The sequence below is a fragment of the Pleuronectes platessa genome, chromosome 5 (genome assembly GCF_947347685.1).
Source record: "Pleuronectes platessa chromosome 5, fPlePla1.1, whole genome shotgun sequence".
Classification (NCBI taxonomy): Eukaryota; Metazoa; Chordata; class Actinopteri; order Pleuronectiformes; family Pleuronectidae; genus Pleuronectes; species Pleuronectes platessa.
In genome coordinates, this window is record NC_070630.1 from 17,283,747 (window position 1) to 17,299,513 (window position 15,767).

General features: G+C 41.2%; 1 protein-coding gene across 2 annotated transcripts in view; it reads left to right on the forward strand.

Annotated features, from left to right (window-relative positions):
* gria4a (glutamate receptor, ionotropic, AMPA 4a) overlaps nt 1-15,767 on the forward strand; it is a 101,930-nt gene that overhangs the window by 46,778 nt on the left and 39,385 nt on the right. For both annotated transcript variants that reach the window (XM_053423512.1, XM_053423513.1), the window contains exons 4-10: nt 2,035-2,087; nt 2,320-2,451; nt 5,813-5,866; nt 6,707-6,865; nt 11,147-11,314; nt 12,651-12,755; nt 13,989-14,099. In XM_053423512.1, the coding sequence (XP_053279487.1) occupies nt 2,035-2,087; nt 2,320-2,451; nt 5,813-5,866; nt 6,707-6,865; nt 11,147-11,314; nt 12,651-12,755; nt 13,989-14,099 (782 nt within the window). The remainder of the gene's footprint in view (nt 1-2,034; nt 2,088-2,319; nt 2,452-5,812; nt 5,867-6,706; nt 6,866-11,146; nt 11,315-12,650; nt 12,756-13,988; nt 14,100-15,767) is intronic.

Consider the following 15,767-nt stretch of genomic DNA (forward strand, 5'->3'; position numbering starts at 1 on the left):
TAAAATAGATTTCAAAATTAGTCGGGTTCAAAACACTTTCTTTGCATGAAGAGTTGGCCCTTAATTTGGGCTCATAGGGAAAGGGCACGTGGAGAACAATATTAGAATATCATCGAGTTGTGATCATCTTGTTAAAAGTCGGTTTCCCAGGGATTGTTTTAGCCTTGATTTAACTCCCAAATGAAGCCTTGCTTTCCCACGGATTAAAACACAAAGGCAAGAGCTGCACGATTTCCTGATGGAAAGATACGGCTGCAGAAAAAAAGGTGTAATTGGGAACTTTTTGTGAGAATCTTGGTCTCGGCCTCAACTCATATAGTTTTAACCTCCCTGTCATTTAACCATCCCACGTACCATGTGAGGCAGGCACAGCTGACAGTCTCAGCCTCTAACTGCTGTCATGGGAATTCTTGGCACGTAATCTCTCTCTCTTAGTTTCTCCATCCCTCCACCCCGCCCCATCCTTTTTTCTCTGTATCTCTCTCTGCCACGCACATATGCAGACACACAAACAGAGTCTAATTCCCAGCCACAGGGAGAGACACACAGGTCAAACATGACGCAGCGTCCCCAGACCACAGAATAGTGGCGTGTCCGGGAATCTGTGAGCGGCACAGTGTGTGTGTGTGTGTGTGTGTGTGTGTGTGTGTGTGTGTGTGTGTGTGTGTGTGTGTATTTCAGTGTGCTTTGTCTGTGCCTCTGCCAGCCTCCCTCTGGTCCAGGTTGTCTGGGTTAGTACCCAGGGGGGAGACGAGTGAGCAGGAGAAGGAGAGAGGGGGAGCAAGGGAGACAGGTTAGGTGAGCGAAGCTGGTGGAACTGCCAAAAGGAGAGGAAGTAAAGACAGTATGCGAAACGAAGGGAGGAGGAGACAAGCAAGGTGGAGGGGGGACGAGACCAGAAGAGGAGATTGGAAAGGTTGATGGGAGGTAGTGAAGGGGGAGAAAGGGGGAAATTACAGAAAGGAGGAGAAAGAGGACAGAGAGGATCACAAACCTCTGGGGATATACAGTCGTGTATAGCAGAAAGAGGAAGGAGATTGAGAAAAAAGGAGGGATAAGAAAAAGGAGAAGGCAAATGGAGCGAAGGATGGATGCATAGAGTTTGGGCTGTGCTCACCCGCGACTTGGCCGAGGCAGGGCCCTTCATTATAGGCTCCCATCAGGCCCCGCTGCCGGTAATGTGGTGGAAAATGGGCAGAAACGTTGTGATCTGTTTTATGCTCCCTGCTCTGCTGTGCTCCACACACACACACACACACACACACACACACACACACACAGGTATACGTATCCAGATGTGCATAAATTCGTATCCAGTAGATAAATGTATGTGCGTGCCTGAATGAATGTAAGCACAGATGTTACAAACAAATCACATAAACAGCTCCCTGGCAAGTTCAACCGTTGACACAAATACAGTCATTTAAACTTGTGTGTTTTATCACTGGTAAGACCGGGATGGTAAAAACACAATCACACAACACAAAGAATAACAGGCTCCAATTTTTTACTATGACAAAACTCAATAAAACACACATACACTGCCACACCATGATTGCTGAGGCTTCAGATGTGCTCTTTGCTTCAACTCAACCAGTAAAAAGCTCCCACACAAAAATAGAAAATACAGGGTAGTATTTTGTACTGTTGCACTGTGTGTGTGAGAGAGAGATATTGTGTTGTTGTACACGTGTTTCACTGTGTTTTATGAGGACGTTTGCTGTGTCGATCTGTCAATTTCTCTTCATGCGGACGGGACTTTGGATGAATTGTGACATTTTATGTCCTTTTTATCCAATTCGCATACTATCTCATGGCGAATGTTTCGGATTACAATCGTTATTGTGATAAAAAAAATATACTGTGTGCCAATACTATGAATAAATAATGCTGTAATATTGAGTTATCTTTCATTGTCATATCTTTCCCCCTTGATTTGACCTATAAATCCTCTCTGGCCCAATATAGCCTTCACCTATTACAGCGCTAACTCTTTCTTTCTCTTTTTTTCTTCCTTTCTTCCCTGTTGTCTAGGTTATGCAATACTGCAGGCAATTATGGAGAGAGCAGGGCAGAACGGATGGCAGGTCAGGACACACACAAACACGTGCATTTTTGGTAACAGACCAAACAAACACAAAATCGCTCATAATCTCCTGCAGCATACATATGCAATTGACCCAAACCACACACGCTGCATACACAATATTACATTTTGTTTTTTTGTGGTTGCCTTACTCGCTTGTCCGTGTTCCTAAATGCCGTTTGCATGTATATGTATATATACATACATATATTCATACATGTATTTTCACTCAGGTGAGCGCCATCTGTGTGGAGAGTTTCAATGAGGCAGCGTATCGCCGGCTCCTGGAGGACCTGGATCGACGTCAAGAGAGGAAATACGTCATCGATCTGGAGCCTGAGAGACTACAGAACATCCTAGAACAGGTAATGGTATACAAATATTAACCAAACTGGGTTAGCACACAACGTTAATTACACAACTGCAATCCAATTTCCATATCACACCATTTTTTGAGTGTTAGTACTTTAACTTAAGGAGTATTTAACAATGTTGCAGTGGTACTTCCACCACTTATCAACATATGCTGATCAATCAAACAAAGAAAAGACAAGGTTGCAATTAATTAAAAGCAAAACCATAAGAATATGTTATATAATCAGAGTTTGTTCTAAATCTTTGGTGGATAAAAACACCTCAATCAAAATGAAGAGGCTCAAACTGATAGACATTTAAATCAGGTGGAGATGATTAGTTTTCATTAACTGATCAGATCAGGAAACGTCAAGCTTCCTCCACTTGGTTGTGGCAAAAAAAACTGCTCACTTCTCACAACTGATATGAATATGTTAGTGTTCCTTATTCTTATTAAATAAGAAATTAGAAAATGGAATATCAATATTTTCCCACAGTATTTTTACCATTGTTCAAAACGATTCAGCTGGGACTTGTAGCGCCTCAAAAGATTCACAGAAAGGCAGCTTTGCAAGAAAGCGTTCAGAGACTGTCTGTACTGTTCACTCAAAAAGACCCAGGGAAGAAGGTGTGGCGCACTGGAGGCGAGCCTGCAGCAGGAGCTGGCTCAGAGAGAACAAAAAGAGCAGGAGGATGAGATTCAAAAGCATCTGGAGGAGATCAAGAATTGACCGAAATGCATCGGCTATCATCAGCTTCTGAATGTGTCTGCTTTCATATTGGCCAAAATGACCTAAAATACTAATAAAAAGGAGTTGCTGTTTGTGCTCGGACTGTAAACAGTGCACAGTGAATGGAAGGTGGAGACTTGGTCCAGATATCTGGTGTCTGCATCTAAAGCCTCAAAATATTGGCTGTTAATTCTTTGTCAAACGATCGCCAGTGGGCTGCAACCACACAGATACACATCATTAGCACCTTAGACCACAGTCCACAGAACAGGCTGCGGTTAGTAATGAACATGAGAGAAAATTGTGTAGCATTTAGAGTCAGTACTATATCACTAATTCTTGTAGTATAGCATTGGTTTGTATTTTCCACTGTGTTACTGGTGCGTGTCTGCCTGCTGTCGGCTCCGGTCAGCGAGCTGCAACACAAGTCCTGATGCTTTCTGACATCTGGAAAGAAAACAAGGTTTGAGATTTCCCCTGCAGTTGTGAAATGAACAAATTGTGGCTTCCCCAGCAGCCACATCAGTGTGTTATGGCAGTAAACACACCATACTGTCCACTTCAGATTTTGAGCCCGTATGAACATACACACGCAGACAAACACACACACAGCATATGCACACACTCTGACAATCTATGCTTGTCCAAGTTCATTAGATTATCTGTCTTTTTTTGATGGTTAAGCCTCGAGGTCTGACAGGTGCTGCAGATGTGTGTGTGTGTGTGTGTGTGTGTGTGTGCCCTTTGACTCAGGTTTCAGAGTGACATCCCATTGGTTCTGCCACCTGTCATAACATCTGATCCTGTGTGCACATCGGACAAACTCAATGTCACATACATTTACACAGATGCAAGAAAAAACGTACACACACATGTCCAAGCTTCTTCATTGTGAGGACGTTCATTGATTTGATTAATCCCTAAGGATCTAACGCTAACCTCAACAATCACAACTACTTAACCCGACTTTAAACCTACTTCGGAACATAACAGCGGTTTGAATGTGGGGACTGGTCAAAACATCCTCACTGGTCCTCACAATGCCGGCACATACAAGCACACACACATAATGTACCCTGACCTTAACACTGTGTTTTTCTCTAATTGGACAAGATGTCATAACTTTCACCTTAAGTCTGAAAATTAAGCGTAACCTGATAGACATGCAGACATACACTCATACACACACAAACACATGCCAATCATGCAATCATAAAACTCTAATACCACTAATACATACACATATTAGTACATGCTACAAGCTAGAGACAAACAAGCAGGACACTCACACAAACACAGAAGATTCTGCAGTACATTCACATTCAGCTACACAATCCCACATCAGCAGCAGCATCCTAGACACAGACTGACAGACTGTTTTTTAATTGGCTTCCGTGGTGACTGAACAGACAGACGGACACACACGCACATCCACGCACACACACACACACCCACAGAAGTGTATACTGAGAGGCGTACAGACACAAACACACACTCCCATCACAGTGGCCTCTGCTGTGCTGGCATTGGCTAGTGTTCCTGCTCTGAGACAGACAGTGCTCTGTTTGTCTCGCCCTGCCAGCTGCGATCTGAGTGCATTGGTGTGTGCGTGCATCTGTCTGTATCGGTAGAAAGCTGTTGATATGTGTGGGTGGAGGAAAGAAAAATCCAACGTGAGGAAGTTATTGATTCGGTTAATGCATCAGGTTAATTCACAATGCGCCATATTTCACTCTATCCCAACTGTGCGGATAAAATTATGAAACAAAAAACGTCACACGTTTCAGTTTGACTTCACGATGGAACCAATGTCACACAAACACAGCAGCAGGAGCAGCACATAAGACCGTAGTAATTGTGCTTTAAGTGGAACAGAAAAGGTGTTAAGGTCAATTCAGTGTCAAGTGCCACCGACTTCGCGGACTCTTTTATCTTTTAGTTATCTGTGATTCACCACATACTCACCAGGCTTTAGTGGCAAAGGTTAAAGGGAAATCTGAAAATGTATTTTTCTAATACCTACAATAATTGCTAATACAAAAGTGTAGATATTATTATTCTCAATTTGTATTAGACATTGATTGGTTTGTAGCCTGGCATCTGACGTTGGCACGTTGTCAGTTTGACTATTGTATTGGCAAACTTTTCCGATCAAAGGGCAAAGAGAAAACGTTGCTTTTCAGTTTGAATAAAGAGAAAATATTAACTGATTAATTTCTTTCATTTTGTCGCAACTGGTAAATAAATGTATTGTGACTACCAGTAAAATTAACATGCTCTTCATTCAAACATATCAATAGTAGGTGAAGACTTCAAGCATCCCTCTGAGCCGCTTTCTATCTTTCTCTTCTTTTATTGTTTAACGCTGTCTCAACTTCCTGCAATTGGTCTGAAAGTGAAGCACAGATATACCAAGACACAAATGCATATGAGTCAGAATGGTCCCAACAACCGATGAGGTCACTGCAGGCTCATCTCTACCTCTGCTTTGAATCATAATAGCCATATTCACAAAAGCAAGGGAGCCACAGATCGGTGCAAATCTCCTGAAATGAAATGAATCCTGAATCTCCCTGGTTTGTTAAACTACATGCGTGTCGTTGAACTGAACACCATCTATCTCTCCCTGTGTTTCTTCCAGGCTGTCAGTGTGGGGAAACATGTGAAAGGTTACCATTACATCGTGGCAAACCTGGTAAGAACCCTAAATGCCGTTGCTGTCAGCTGATATTTTGTGATGTGTTTGTGACTGCGCTTTAACATGAAATCAGACAGCAGTTGTTTGAATCTACAACAGGCTGATAAACATTATAAATGTGAAGCTTTAAACCAGCTAGAATCTGCCTTGATATAAAGTCAAGATCCTACTTTCCCCTGATGCAACAGTGGATTTGTCCTAAAGCTGTAAATTGTTCTTGAGCTCTTAGCAGAACAAGCAAGCCATCTTGGCAAGCTCGATGTTTTTAATATTCCCACCAAATTGCAAATTTCCCTTTGACGTCAACATTTGCATATTACCATTAGTCTCCTCTTGACAGAGCCTCAGCTGTCGGACACCATGAAGCCATGTCAGTAGATGAAGTATTGCTACAACCTTAATCCCTGAAATCTGTTGAACAGCAGGTCGCTCAGGGACTGTGAAAAAAGGGACCACCCCGCTCAGGCCAAGCTACACAGGCTCTCAGAGCTTTTAGCAATTAGCATCCATCAACCCAGGATAACCCTCACATGTCTTTACTCCCCGCCTGCCTCTGTCTCTGGCCATTTCCCAAATGGATCCCACTTCACGACTTCTTCACTGTGAAGTGTTGCACTGCATGGAGTCACACTCACAGCTGTGCATGTCACTCCGTATTAAGTAGGGTTATAAATAATCAGGTAAACTGTAACAATATGTGGAGTATGATAACGTCAGCAAAGGGGCACAAGCTCACCCATTTCCACTTTTCACCATCAGATGTTGAATGATTTTACTTTGTATTTTCTTTCTTCCTTTCTTTCTTTGTGTGTCTCTCTCTCTTTCCTTCTTTCTCAGGGTTTTAAGGACATATCTCTGGAGAGGTTCATGCATGGCGGGGCGAATGTGACTGGTTTCCAGCTGGTGGACTTTGGCAGGCCTATGGTCATTAAATTGATGCAGCGCTGGAACAAACTGGATCAGAGGGAGTACCCTGGATCTGACAGCCCACCTAAGGTGAGAACGCATCCTTGAATTTAGCGATTGTCATTTGGAATAGCATTGGTTGCAATATGGACAAAGGTGCACACACATACACTCATATTTAGTTTTGGTGACAGGTCTTCTACTCTATATTCCCTATTCTTTTACCAAATTCAGTGTTTTCTTTCATTCTCCGTGTCTCTTCCTCTGTCACTTTTGTGTGCTTCTGTTTACCCTCTTTGACTCTGACCTTCTTCTCTGTATCTGTATTTGTCCCTCGTTCCTCCCTCAGCGCACCTCTATTGACTGGCTACTGATCTGCAGCCAAGCGCAGTTGATTTGAGAATATATTACCTGGAAATATGTCCAGTGCAACGTCCGATTAAAAATGCATCACAATGCAGCTTTTTGTCCCTTGCTCTCTTGACTCATGCCCACGTGCATGCAGATATTTTCAGGAGATACACACGACATAGCAAACTAAAAATGATAAGGTCATATTCCATCATTACAGGTGTGACATTTGTCACCCAGGGACCTGTGTTAATGGACCAATCATTATCGTCGGATTCACCTGATGAATTCTCATTAGCAGATGTCAATTGTCCCGTAACATTTACACAACGCTCTGTCTGTTAAATGATGTAGCAGTTTGAGAGTGGAAACCCAGTGGACACGTTTAAATACACAAACTCAAGTCAAACACAACTGTGAGTGTTTACATCTTTCACAACAGTAAATATATTTGATAAACTGTATTCAAACATGCTTTCCTTATTGCAGCCCCACAAGCTTGAGCTTTCCCTTGTGCTTTTTGCAAACAAGGAAACAATGGTGAATGATTTAACACAATGATGGGAAACCAGATACCACCAGTGACAACAGCTGCCTCTAAAATGCTGTAGGCTAATTGGTGCTGTGTAAAAACTGAGCTCAGTTAGCCCTGGGCCATCTCATAGCCTCAGGCCAAGTAGAACTAATAATGTGGATTGTGAAAAGCATGGACTTGTCCCTCTTTGCATCGGAGACTGGATTTTGAGCTGTGGCTGCTTTTAGCCATCAATCAAAACTTCTTCAACCAGTGATTCTAGACTGGTGTGCCTTGAAATGAGCTCTTGTGTGCCTGGAGTAATAGTATTATGTAATGAAAATGATCAGTGACCTGGTAAAGTAATATGTGAACTTCATCAAAATTCAGACTCAATGCTTGTGATCACACAGATCTTCTCCAAGTGACAACAGTTTTTTTTTCAACTTCTTCCATTTCACGTTCTACACATTCCCTTTGATTGTGCAAGTGGTTGATGTTTGTGTTAGCATTCTTAATACATAATCGGGTCTGTTATCACTAATTGTGCATGTTAAAATAATTTAATTGTTGCCAGACAACATTGCAAAGCTCATTTTATAAGTTAGAAATCCATGTCCAAATAGATCTTAAGCTACTGTCTTAATATTTAGTTTCAATTTTTTCGCCTTATTTGTAATGAAAAAATAAGGAAATCACTTTTTGGGTATGTCATTACTCTGCCTCAGCCATGTTTCATGACACAGTGTATTGTGATATTATTTATACAGCACTGCAAAAATCATTTTGAACTTCACATATGTATAGAGCACTTGACCATACCCCTCTTTTGACTTCCTTTCATTTTCACAGTGTCATATGAATAACAAAAAGTCCCTATTGTCATAATGCAGAATTCCTACATGATTTGAAATAACACAAGTCTAAAGACGTGCTAGCCGCACTGTGAGGCTTTTCTTAGGTACAGTGCTAACAGGCTAACGTTTAGTTGATAGAAGTGCAACTGAGGCTCTTGGGAAAGTAATTTGTTCTGCAGGTTAGGCTTTGGTCATTATTAGATTTTAGGGCCTATTCAAACACTGATCTGATAATGATAATAGAAGAAAAGTCAGGAGAATATCTTCTCATGACGATTCATCCTATAAAAGTGATCATACCCACGGTGTGAAGTATGAAAAGAGGAAATCTGTTTAGACTTGGTGTATTTGAGTTGAACTTGGAGATTTGAGCTGATCCTAGAAATGTTTTAAAATCCAAAGTGTTCCTGTCTCTCCCCAGACGGAGACAGAAAACTGTGTGATGGTTGGCTCCGTATTCCTGTTGTTTTCTCCTCGATTTGAATTCTATAGTCATCATCTGTCAGTCGCTCGCCTAAAGGCTTCTTTAGTTTCAAAGGGGAGAGATGAGAGGAGGATGACATGGTTGCGCAGCCATCCAAAACACGCCTTGTGGGATATAAATCAAGGGATGTCAGTGAGAGGGGGAACTACCTGCGGAGGCATGGAGAGTATCAGCAGAGTTTCTCAGCTGACTTCCCTCTTTCTTTCCATTTTAATCTCGCCACTTGTTTCTGCGGCGATGTGAAGGCGGCCCGCTGTGTGTTTGACTGCCTCTGTCTGTGTGGTGCTGTGTGTGGGGTGGGTGGGGGTGCTGCTGCTGAGTGTGTGGTGGTGCTCCCCGCTGTGCCGTGTCTTCCCGATAATGAATTTGTCAAACAATCCGTCAGGTTCAACACCACTTTCAAGGGTTTCATCAAGGATCAAGGACTGATGGTCTCTTAGCCTCTTCTTTTATTGATCCTCAGTCTGTCTGTCACATTTCAAATACTTAATTTTGTGTGATTTACTCAGAATCAATTCTGATGTGCTGCATTCATAAACTCCTCTTTGAGATAATGGGTCCCTGGGCGCAGACATGTTAAAAGCCACTATAGCCACAAAGAACCTCCGTCCATGGTCGTTCCTTTATTTGTAGTCATTTAGCAGTTTCTAACAGAGGCACTGCCCATTGTCTGGCAGGCTTGTGCAGCCATTGTGGCAAATGAGGTAGAGTGGGTTGTCCACTCGCCAGAGGGTTTGGTGTTCGATCAGTGTCTTTTGCCAATGTGTCCTTGGGCAAGACACTGAACTCCATATTGCCCATGACGGCTGTTGTGTCAGTGTGTGATTGATGTGTGATAAATAACTGCGTATCGATGCTTGTATGAATGTGTGTGCAAATGGGCGACTGTGCCTTGTAGAGTAAAGCTGGTAAAAACTTCAAAATATGGAGAACAACTCCCATCGAATTAAAATGGAAAACCTTCTTAGACATGATACATAGATCTTGTAAAAAAGAAAAAAATAATACAGATCAAAATACCAGTAATATACAAACATTCAGCAGTAGAATGTGAATATGAAATTAAATGTAACACTCAAGGCCGTTAATTGAATAATTATGTAACAAAAATATTTTATTTTCATTTTTGAAAGTCAAGAACAAATTTACTTAATGAAAGTAATTTCCTGTGTTTTTATTTTATGTATTTTTTTGCATATCATTTTAATAAACAAAAACTGTTTGTCAGGATAAGACCAAATAAAATCATGTTTATAAATCCTGTAATGACTGCAAATGTTATCATATGTGGGAACTCTCTGATGAAGAGGAGTTTTTCAACAATATTTGACCATTTTAATGGATGTCGGACTTTGCCCACAGACTGGATTTAAAAGCAATAACCTGTCTAAAAGTGACACATTTACTGGGATGTTACATTTTCACAAGCTGCCTGCTCCACCTTCACCGGTGTTAACTGTGGAAGTCAAATAAAAGACAGAGCGGTGAGATGGATTAGGACTCAGGTCAGCATGGCTAATGTGGAGTTAAGGTGGTCTGACAGCTGCTGCAGTAGTAGAGCTGTTTTAACTGGTTCTTCCATAGGTTCACAGTATAGCTGATGCATCAGCATCTTTATCAAACATTCTATCTAAACTGATGAAGCCCTGTAGCTACCGTCATTGAGCAGATCAGTTGGACGATTTTTTTAAATGACACTGACCACAAACACGTCATACTTCACAATGTCTGTTGGATTCCAAGACTGTTATATATCCCTTTTATTAATGTAATCATTTTTTATGTTAGTTTGGTTTTTATCAGTAAAGTCTTGAAAAACTGTTATAATTTTGTATTATATATATATATTTATATACTACAAATATACTAAAAGCTTATTGTCAGTGTATAATTTAAAGGTTTATGTTGTAAACCTCAGCTCGGGAATATTCCTGTGCAAAGTTTGGATCCCATTACATTTTCACAGGACACTTTTTAATGCTTCTCTCACATTTCAAATATTTTGCACAACCTGAGAACTACAAGTTTGAGGGGATTAATTTCTGATATACCATGGACTTGGATTTACAAAGGATTTATTTATCTGCCCGTCACCAATGTTTCCACAATCGTCAAAATGGTAAAATGTTCTCTTCCTTCTGTCTGTCTTCTCCCCTGTTCTTCAGTATACCTCGTCTCTAACGTACGATGGCGTTCTTGTGATGGCCGAGGCCTTCCGCACCCTGCGCCGTCAGAAAATTGATATCAGTCGCCGTGGCAATGCCGGTGACTGCCTGGCCAATCCAGCTGCTCCATGGAACCAAGGGATAGATATGGAGCGAGCTCTCAAACAGGTTGGCATGAGTGTGTTGTTTTAAAGTTTAGCATGGACGGCTTGGAAATTACAAACACACAAACGCACACACACATACACACACACATACACACACTGCAGTGTAGCAAGGTGAGCAGTTTGTGTCTCAAAGCACAAAATCATCTTCTGCAGTAGAGTGGTTCTTGCTTTAGATTCCTTATGATTTTTTAATCAATTTGAATTTAGGCTACATGATTTCCTTTGACATCTTAACATCTTATTTCAGAGAGAGAAACCCACATGAAGTTTGACCAGTGATATGTTAGTAAGAATTACAGCAGGTAACAGGGACAGGTTGGAACAAACAGAGGCCTGACATATGAATGTAGGAAAATAAACTAAATGTGAATGAAAGGTCAAAATATATTTAACACTGATCACTGTATCAAGCACATTTATATTGTGTTATTCAAGTTTCTCTTATCAAACAGGCTCACTGGGGCAATGCTAATATACTAAGGAGGCTAAATGTTCACTTTGCTCACTATCTTGGTTTATCACGTTAGCATGCTAACATTTGCTAATCAGATTTGTTGTATTAAGATTTTACAAAAAGAGTACGTGCATAATATATATAATATGTGAGCTGATAATGGAGCTTGTGGAAAATGTGAAGTTGATGGAGCTCCCACACACTACATATATACTTGCAGGGACATTGCATTGACGTAGAATCTTTTGGACTTGGACTTGTAACAATGACAATTACCAATAAGCTCTGCAGCTACACTGCAAAGACCAAACCAAAATGAGACGGCCTTCTCTACTGAGGAATGTATTTGCGCCACCAGCTTGTCACAATGCAATGATGAGGGTCACATTTCATCATAGTCTCTTTTTGAAAAGTAGCTTGTCGCCAGCACCCAATGAATCGGGGGATAAGTTTGCCTGGGAAGAATCCTCCCATTGGATCCTTCATTACTCAGGAATGGGAGGACGCGTTTTCTTGGCTGCATTTGGAGGAGCCGTTGAAATTGGACAACCTGGTCGCGCCACTGTGACGCAATCTGTCTTCAAATGCAGCCTCTGAAAGATGCAACCCCTGACCTGGGAGACTTACTCTAACTTTAATTTAGTTATGAAGTCTTAGCTCTATGACTCTTGTTTTGTCCCCTTGTGGAGAAGAGAATATCTTTTTACTGACTAATGACTTTTATTATTAGAACCACTACAGCTGACATTCTCACAGGACTATCCATATTCATATCCTTGATGCTACTTCAAGTAAAAGATTAGAACATTTGTTGATACTTTCTGCAGTAGCTATTCATTGTGTATTTCTCCACTCCTTACTCTGACTGTTGTTATAAATCCAGGTGCGCATTCAGGGCCTGACAGGGAACATTCAGTTCGATCACTATGGCCGGAGGGTGAACTACACCATGGACGTGTTTGAATTAAAGAGCAACGGACCACGCAAGGTGAGCACTCCGCATGGATAGGAATCCATATAAATGATCCTTTAAATTTGTGAGTCTAACGCCATCGAAAAAAACATACGACCGTCAGCCTATGTAATTTTGTGATTTACTTTTAACCTCCGCTGACAGAACGTACTCGAGACTGACTGTTACTGAGAAAGGATGATTCCTGCAATTTTTTGTGTTTGTGTTGATTTATCCCTCATGGTGGTTATTTAAATTTTTTAAATGGATGCATTTACTGCCCAATTATCCCCATAATTTCGAACAAATAGCTGTGTTAGTGCCGCATTAATATCGTTCAATAACACCAATTGAGCCGTCACAGCGTATGTTTTAGTAGCTCTTTGGAGAAGCTAACAGACAGACTGGTGCAACATAAAACACTGCAGTGACGTCAATAAGAAAAGTTTCAACATCATCCCTCTTCATAATTGGAAAAAGTATGGCGCTAAATCTCTCGTTTCAAGTGCTCATAATCTGTCTTTACTGGGAAAAAAGCATACATGAAGCACCTATAATGAAGACATAACATCATGTTCCAGCTTCTCAAGCGTTCCTTTGACAGCAATGTGCGCTTATTGAAAGTTCTTGGCCCACACTCAATATCACTCAATATCCTCTACAGTTCTTATGGGAAATTTGCTGGAGTGAGCGAGTTCTGTTGAAACTTTTTTAATGTTTCTATTCCTTTCTTTCCATCTGACTCAGGTTATTTTTTCTTATATCTCTTTTATTAGTTTTTTATCTTCTTGATCTTGATTTGTTGTCAGCCAGAGATCCAGGGTCATGTGAAGATGATCACATCGAGGAGATTTAAAGTCTAATGATGTAATCTTAACAGAATAACGTCCTAATTGAGAAGAAAGTCGTGATCGAAATCATTGTAGTTGAACAAGAAAATTTATTATAAATCGAGAATTGAGACTAAATTTGTAATTTAATTAGAAAAATCTCACAGCTTTACAAGAATAAAGGAAAAAAAGCATTTTCTCGGGGGTTATAACCAGGAAGGAGGATTGTTACGATTTAATTATTGTAATATTGTGACTTTATTCCTGTAATTTTACAACTTTTTTCTCATGATATTACAACTTTATTCTTGTTAAATTATGACGTTTTCTTTTATAAGTGGTCTGTTCTACTGTAAAGGCTGATTGATTGAATTGTATTTTTTTCATATCACTCTTATTAACACGCTTCCCCTCCCTTTTCCCCTCTTGTTTCTCTCAGATCGGCTACTGGAACGACATAGACAAACTTGTGTTGGTCCAGAGTGAAAACACCTTATCCAATGACAGCTCAGCGATGGTGAACCGCACCCTGGTCGTTTCCACAATCATGGTAAAGTACCTTGACCTGACTGCTTTGATCTCTGTTTGGTTGTTACCGTTAAAGAGACGTTTCACCCAAATCTCTGTTTCTCCAATTAATTCCAATAAATCACGCTGATGAAAATCTAGGGTTAATTTGCCTCGATGGCCTCACAAGATATATTCAGTGTCAGAAATCATAGGAGTGTAAAAAAGGGAGTCGAATTTGAAAAATCAGGTTGGTACTTGATGAGCTGTACAAGTTGAAGGGAGCTCTCAGAGCACACCCAGGAGGGAGTGGCACTTATCCAGCTGGAAGATTGCACTAATGTCTCATTGGAAGGCAAAACTAAAACTGACCTCAGATCACCATTTAAAAGTGACCTCAGTGCAGTCCCCTCTAATGGCTTCCCCATAGACACCGGTCTGCAGCCCAGTAATTATTCCTCCTTGCTCAAATAAGGATACAAAAAGGCTAATCGCTGGATTTGTGCACATCCTCTGCTTACATTTTATCTCACGTCACCCATCTGCAGCCTTTTTATGGTGGCCATCCCCTTCCTGTAAATGTAATCAGTCTAATTCAATTGGGCATGCAAAGTGATGCAAGTGAAAGCAACTCAAAAGACTAATTTGAGCCCAGAGATAAAAAAACAAAACAAGCCACAGATGCTTGAGCTTCAGCAGCTCAGCATTTTGTTTCGAGGAACATTGATTCATCCAGCAAACACATAAGTACGACACAAATATCTAGTGGTGGTCCCTTCGGTGACGAGACATGAACAAATATCTGAAAGATTGTTCAAAGACTTTGCTGTGGTCATAAATCAATATACTTGAGCGCCCCTAGTGGCTAGACATGGTCAGGTCAGCACAGGGAGGATGCATCGAGCCAGACCCAAGACAGGCAAAAACAAACAATGTCAAATTTATTAGTTTGTGACAAAAACCTCTTTTGAATAGATGCACATTGAGTCAATATACAATACCTTTTAGAACAAACGTATTTGCGGCTATTTGATTTGTGTTATATTAATTTTGTGCGAAACAATCTGACTTCGCTCTTGAAATATTTCGAAGTTTGTTCCTTCCCTGTTGCTCCCCTCCCATGTCCGTCCGTCTGTCATCTGACTTTTTTCCAACGCTGCTATGCTGTCTCTCTCTCTCTTTGTCTCTCTCTCTCTTTGTCTCTCACCATGTCTTGCTGTCTGTCTTTAATTCCACCCATCTCTTCAATCCCCCGCCCGCCCATCTCCCTGTTTCCCCCCTCCACCTGCACATTTCTCTGTGGATGGTGACCTCAGCAGGCCTTGGCTAATGTTAGCTCAGCCGCCTCCTCCTCTTTGCAGCCTCTGATGATGAGGAAGCCTCTGCTGCGACACTGACGCCGGGGTCTGCAGACAGAGCAGAGCAACAGACTGAAAGGCAGACTCACCTGAGTCGTAAACCCTCGGGAAAGACAGAGGACAGACAGTGATAGGCTGAGTGTCTCTCAAGCGCAGAACAAGGACACCCGGTGCTCTGTGTCTGTTTTCTTTTTCTTTCTCTCATGACTGCCTTTCTTTTTTTCTTGATGTATATTTTATTCTGTTTAGAAGTGGTTTGCCATCTATTAAAACAGAATGACAGTGGCACTGGGATGCCTTCCTCTCTGCAGAGCAAGTCTTCAGCTCATAACTAAAGCACAGCTGGACGAGAG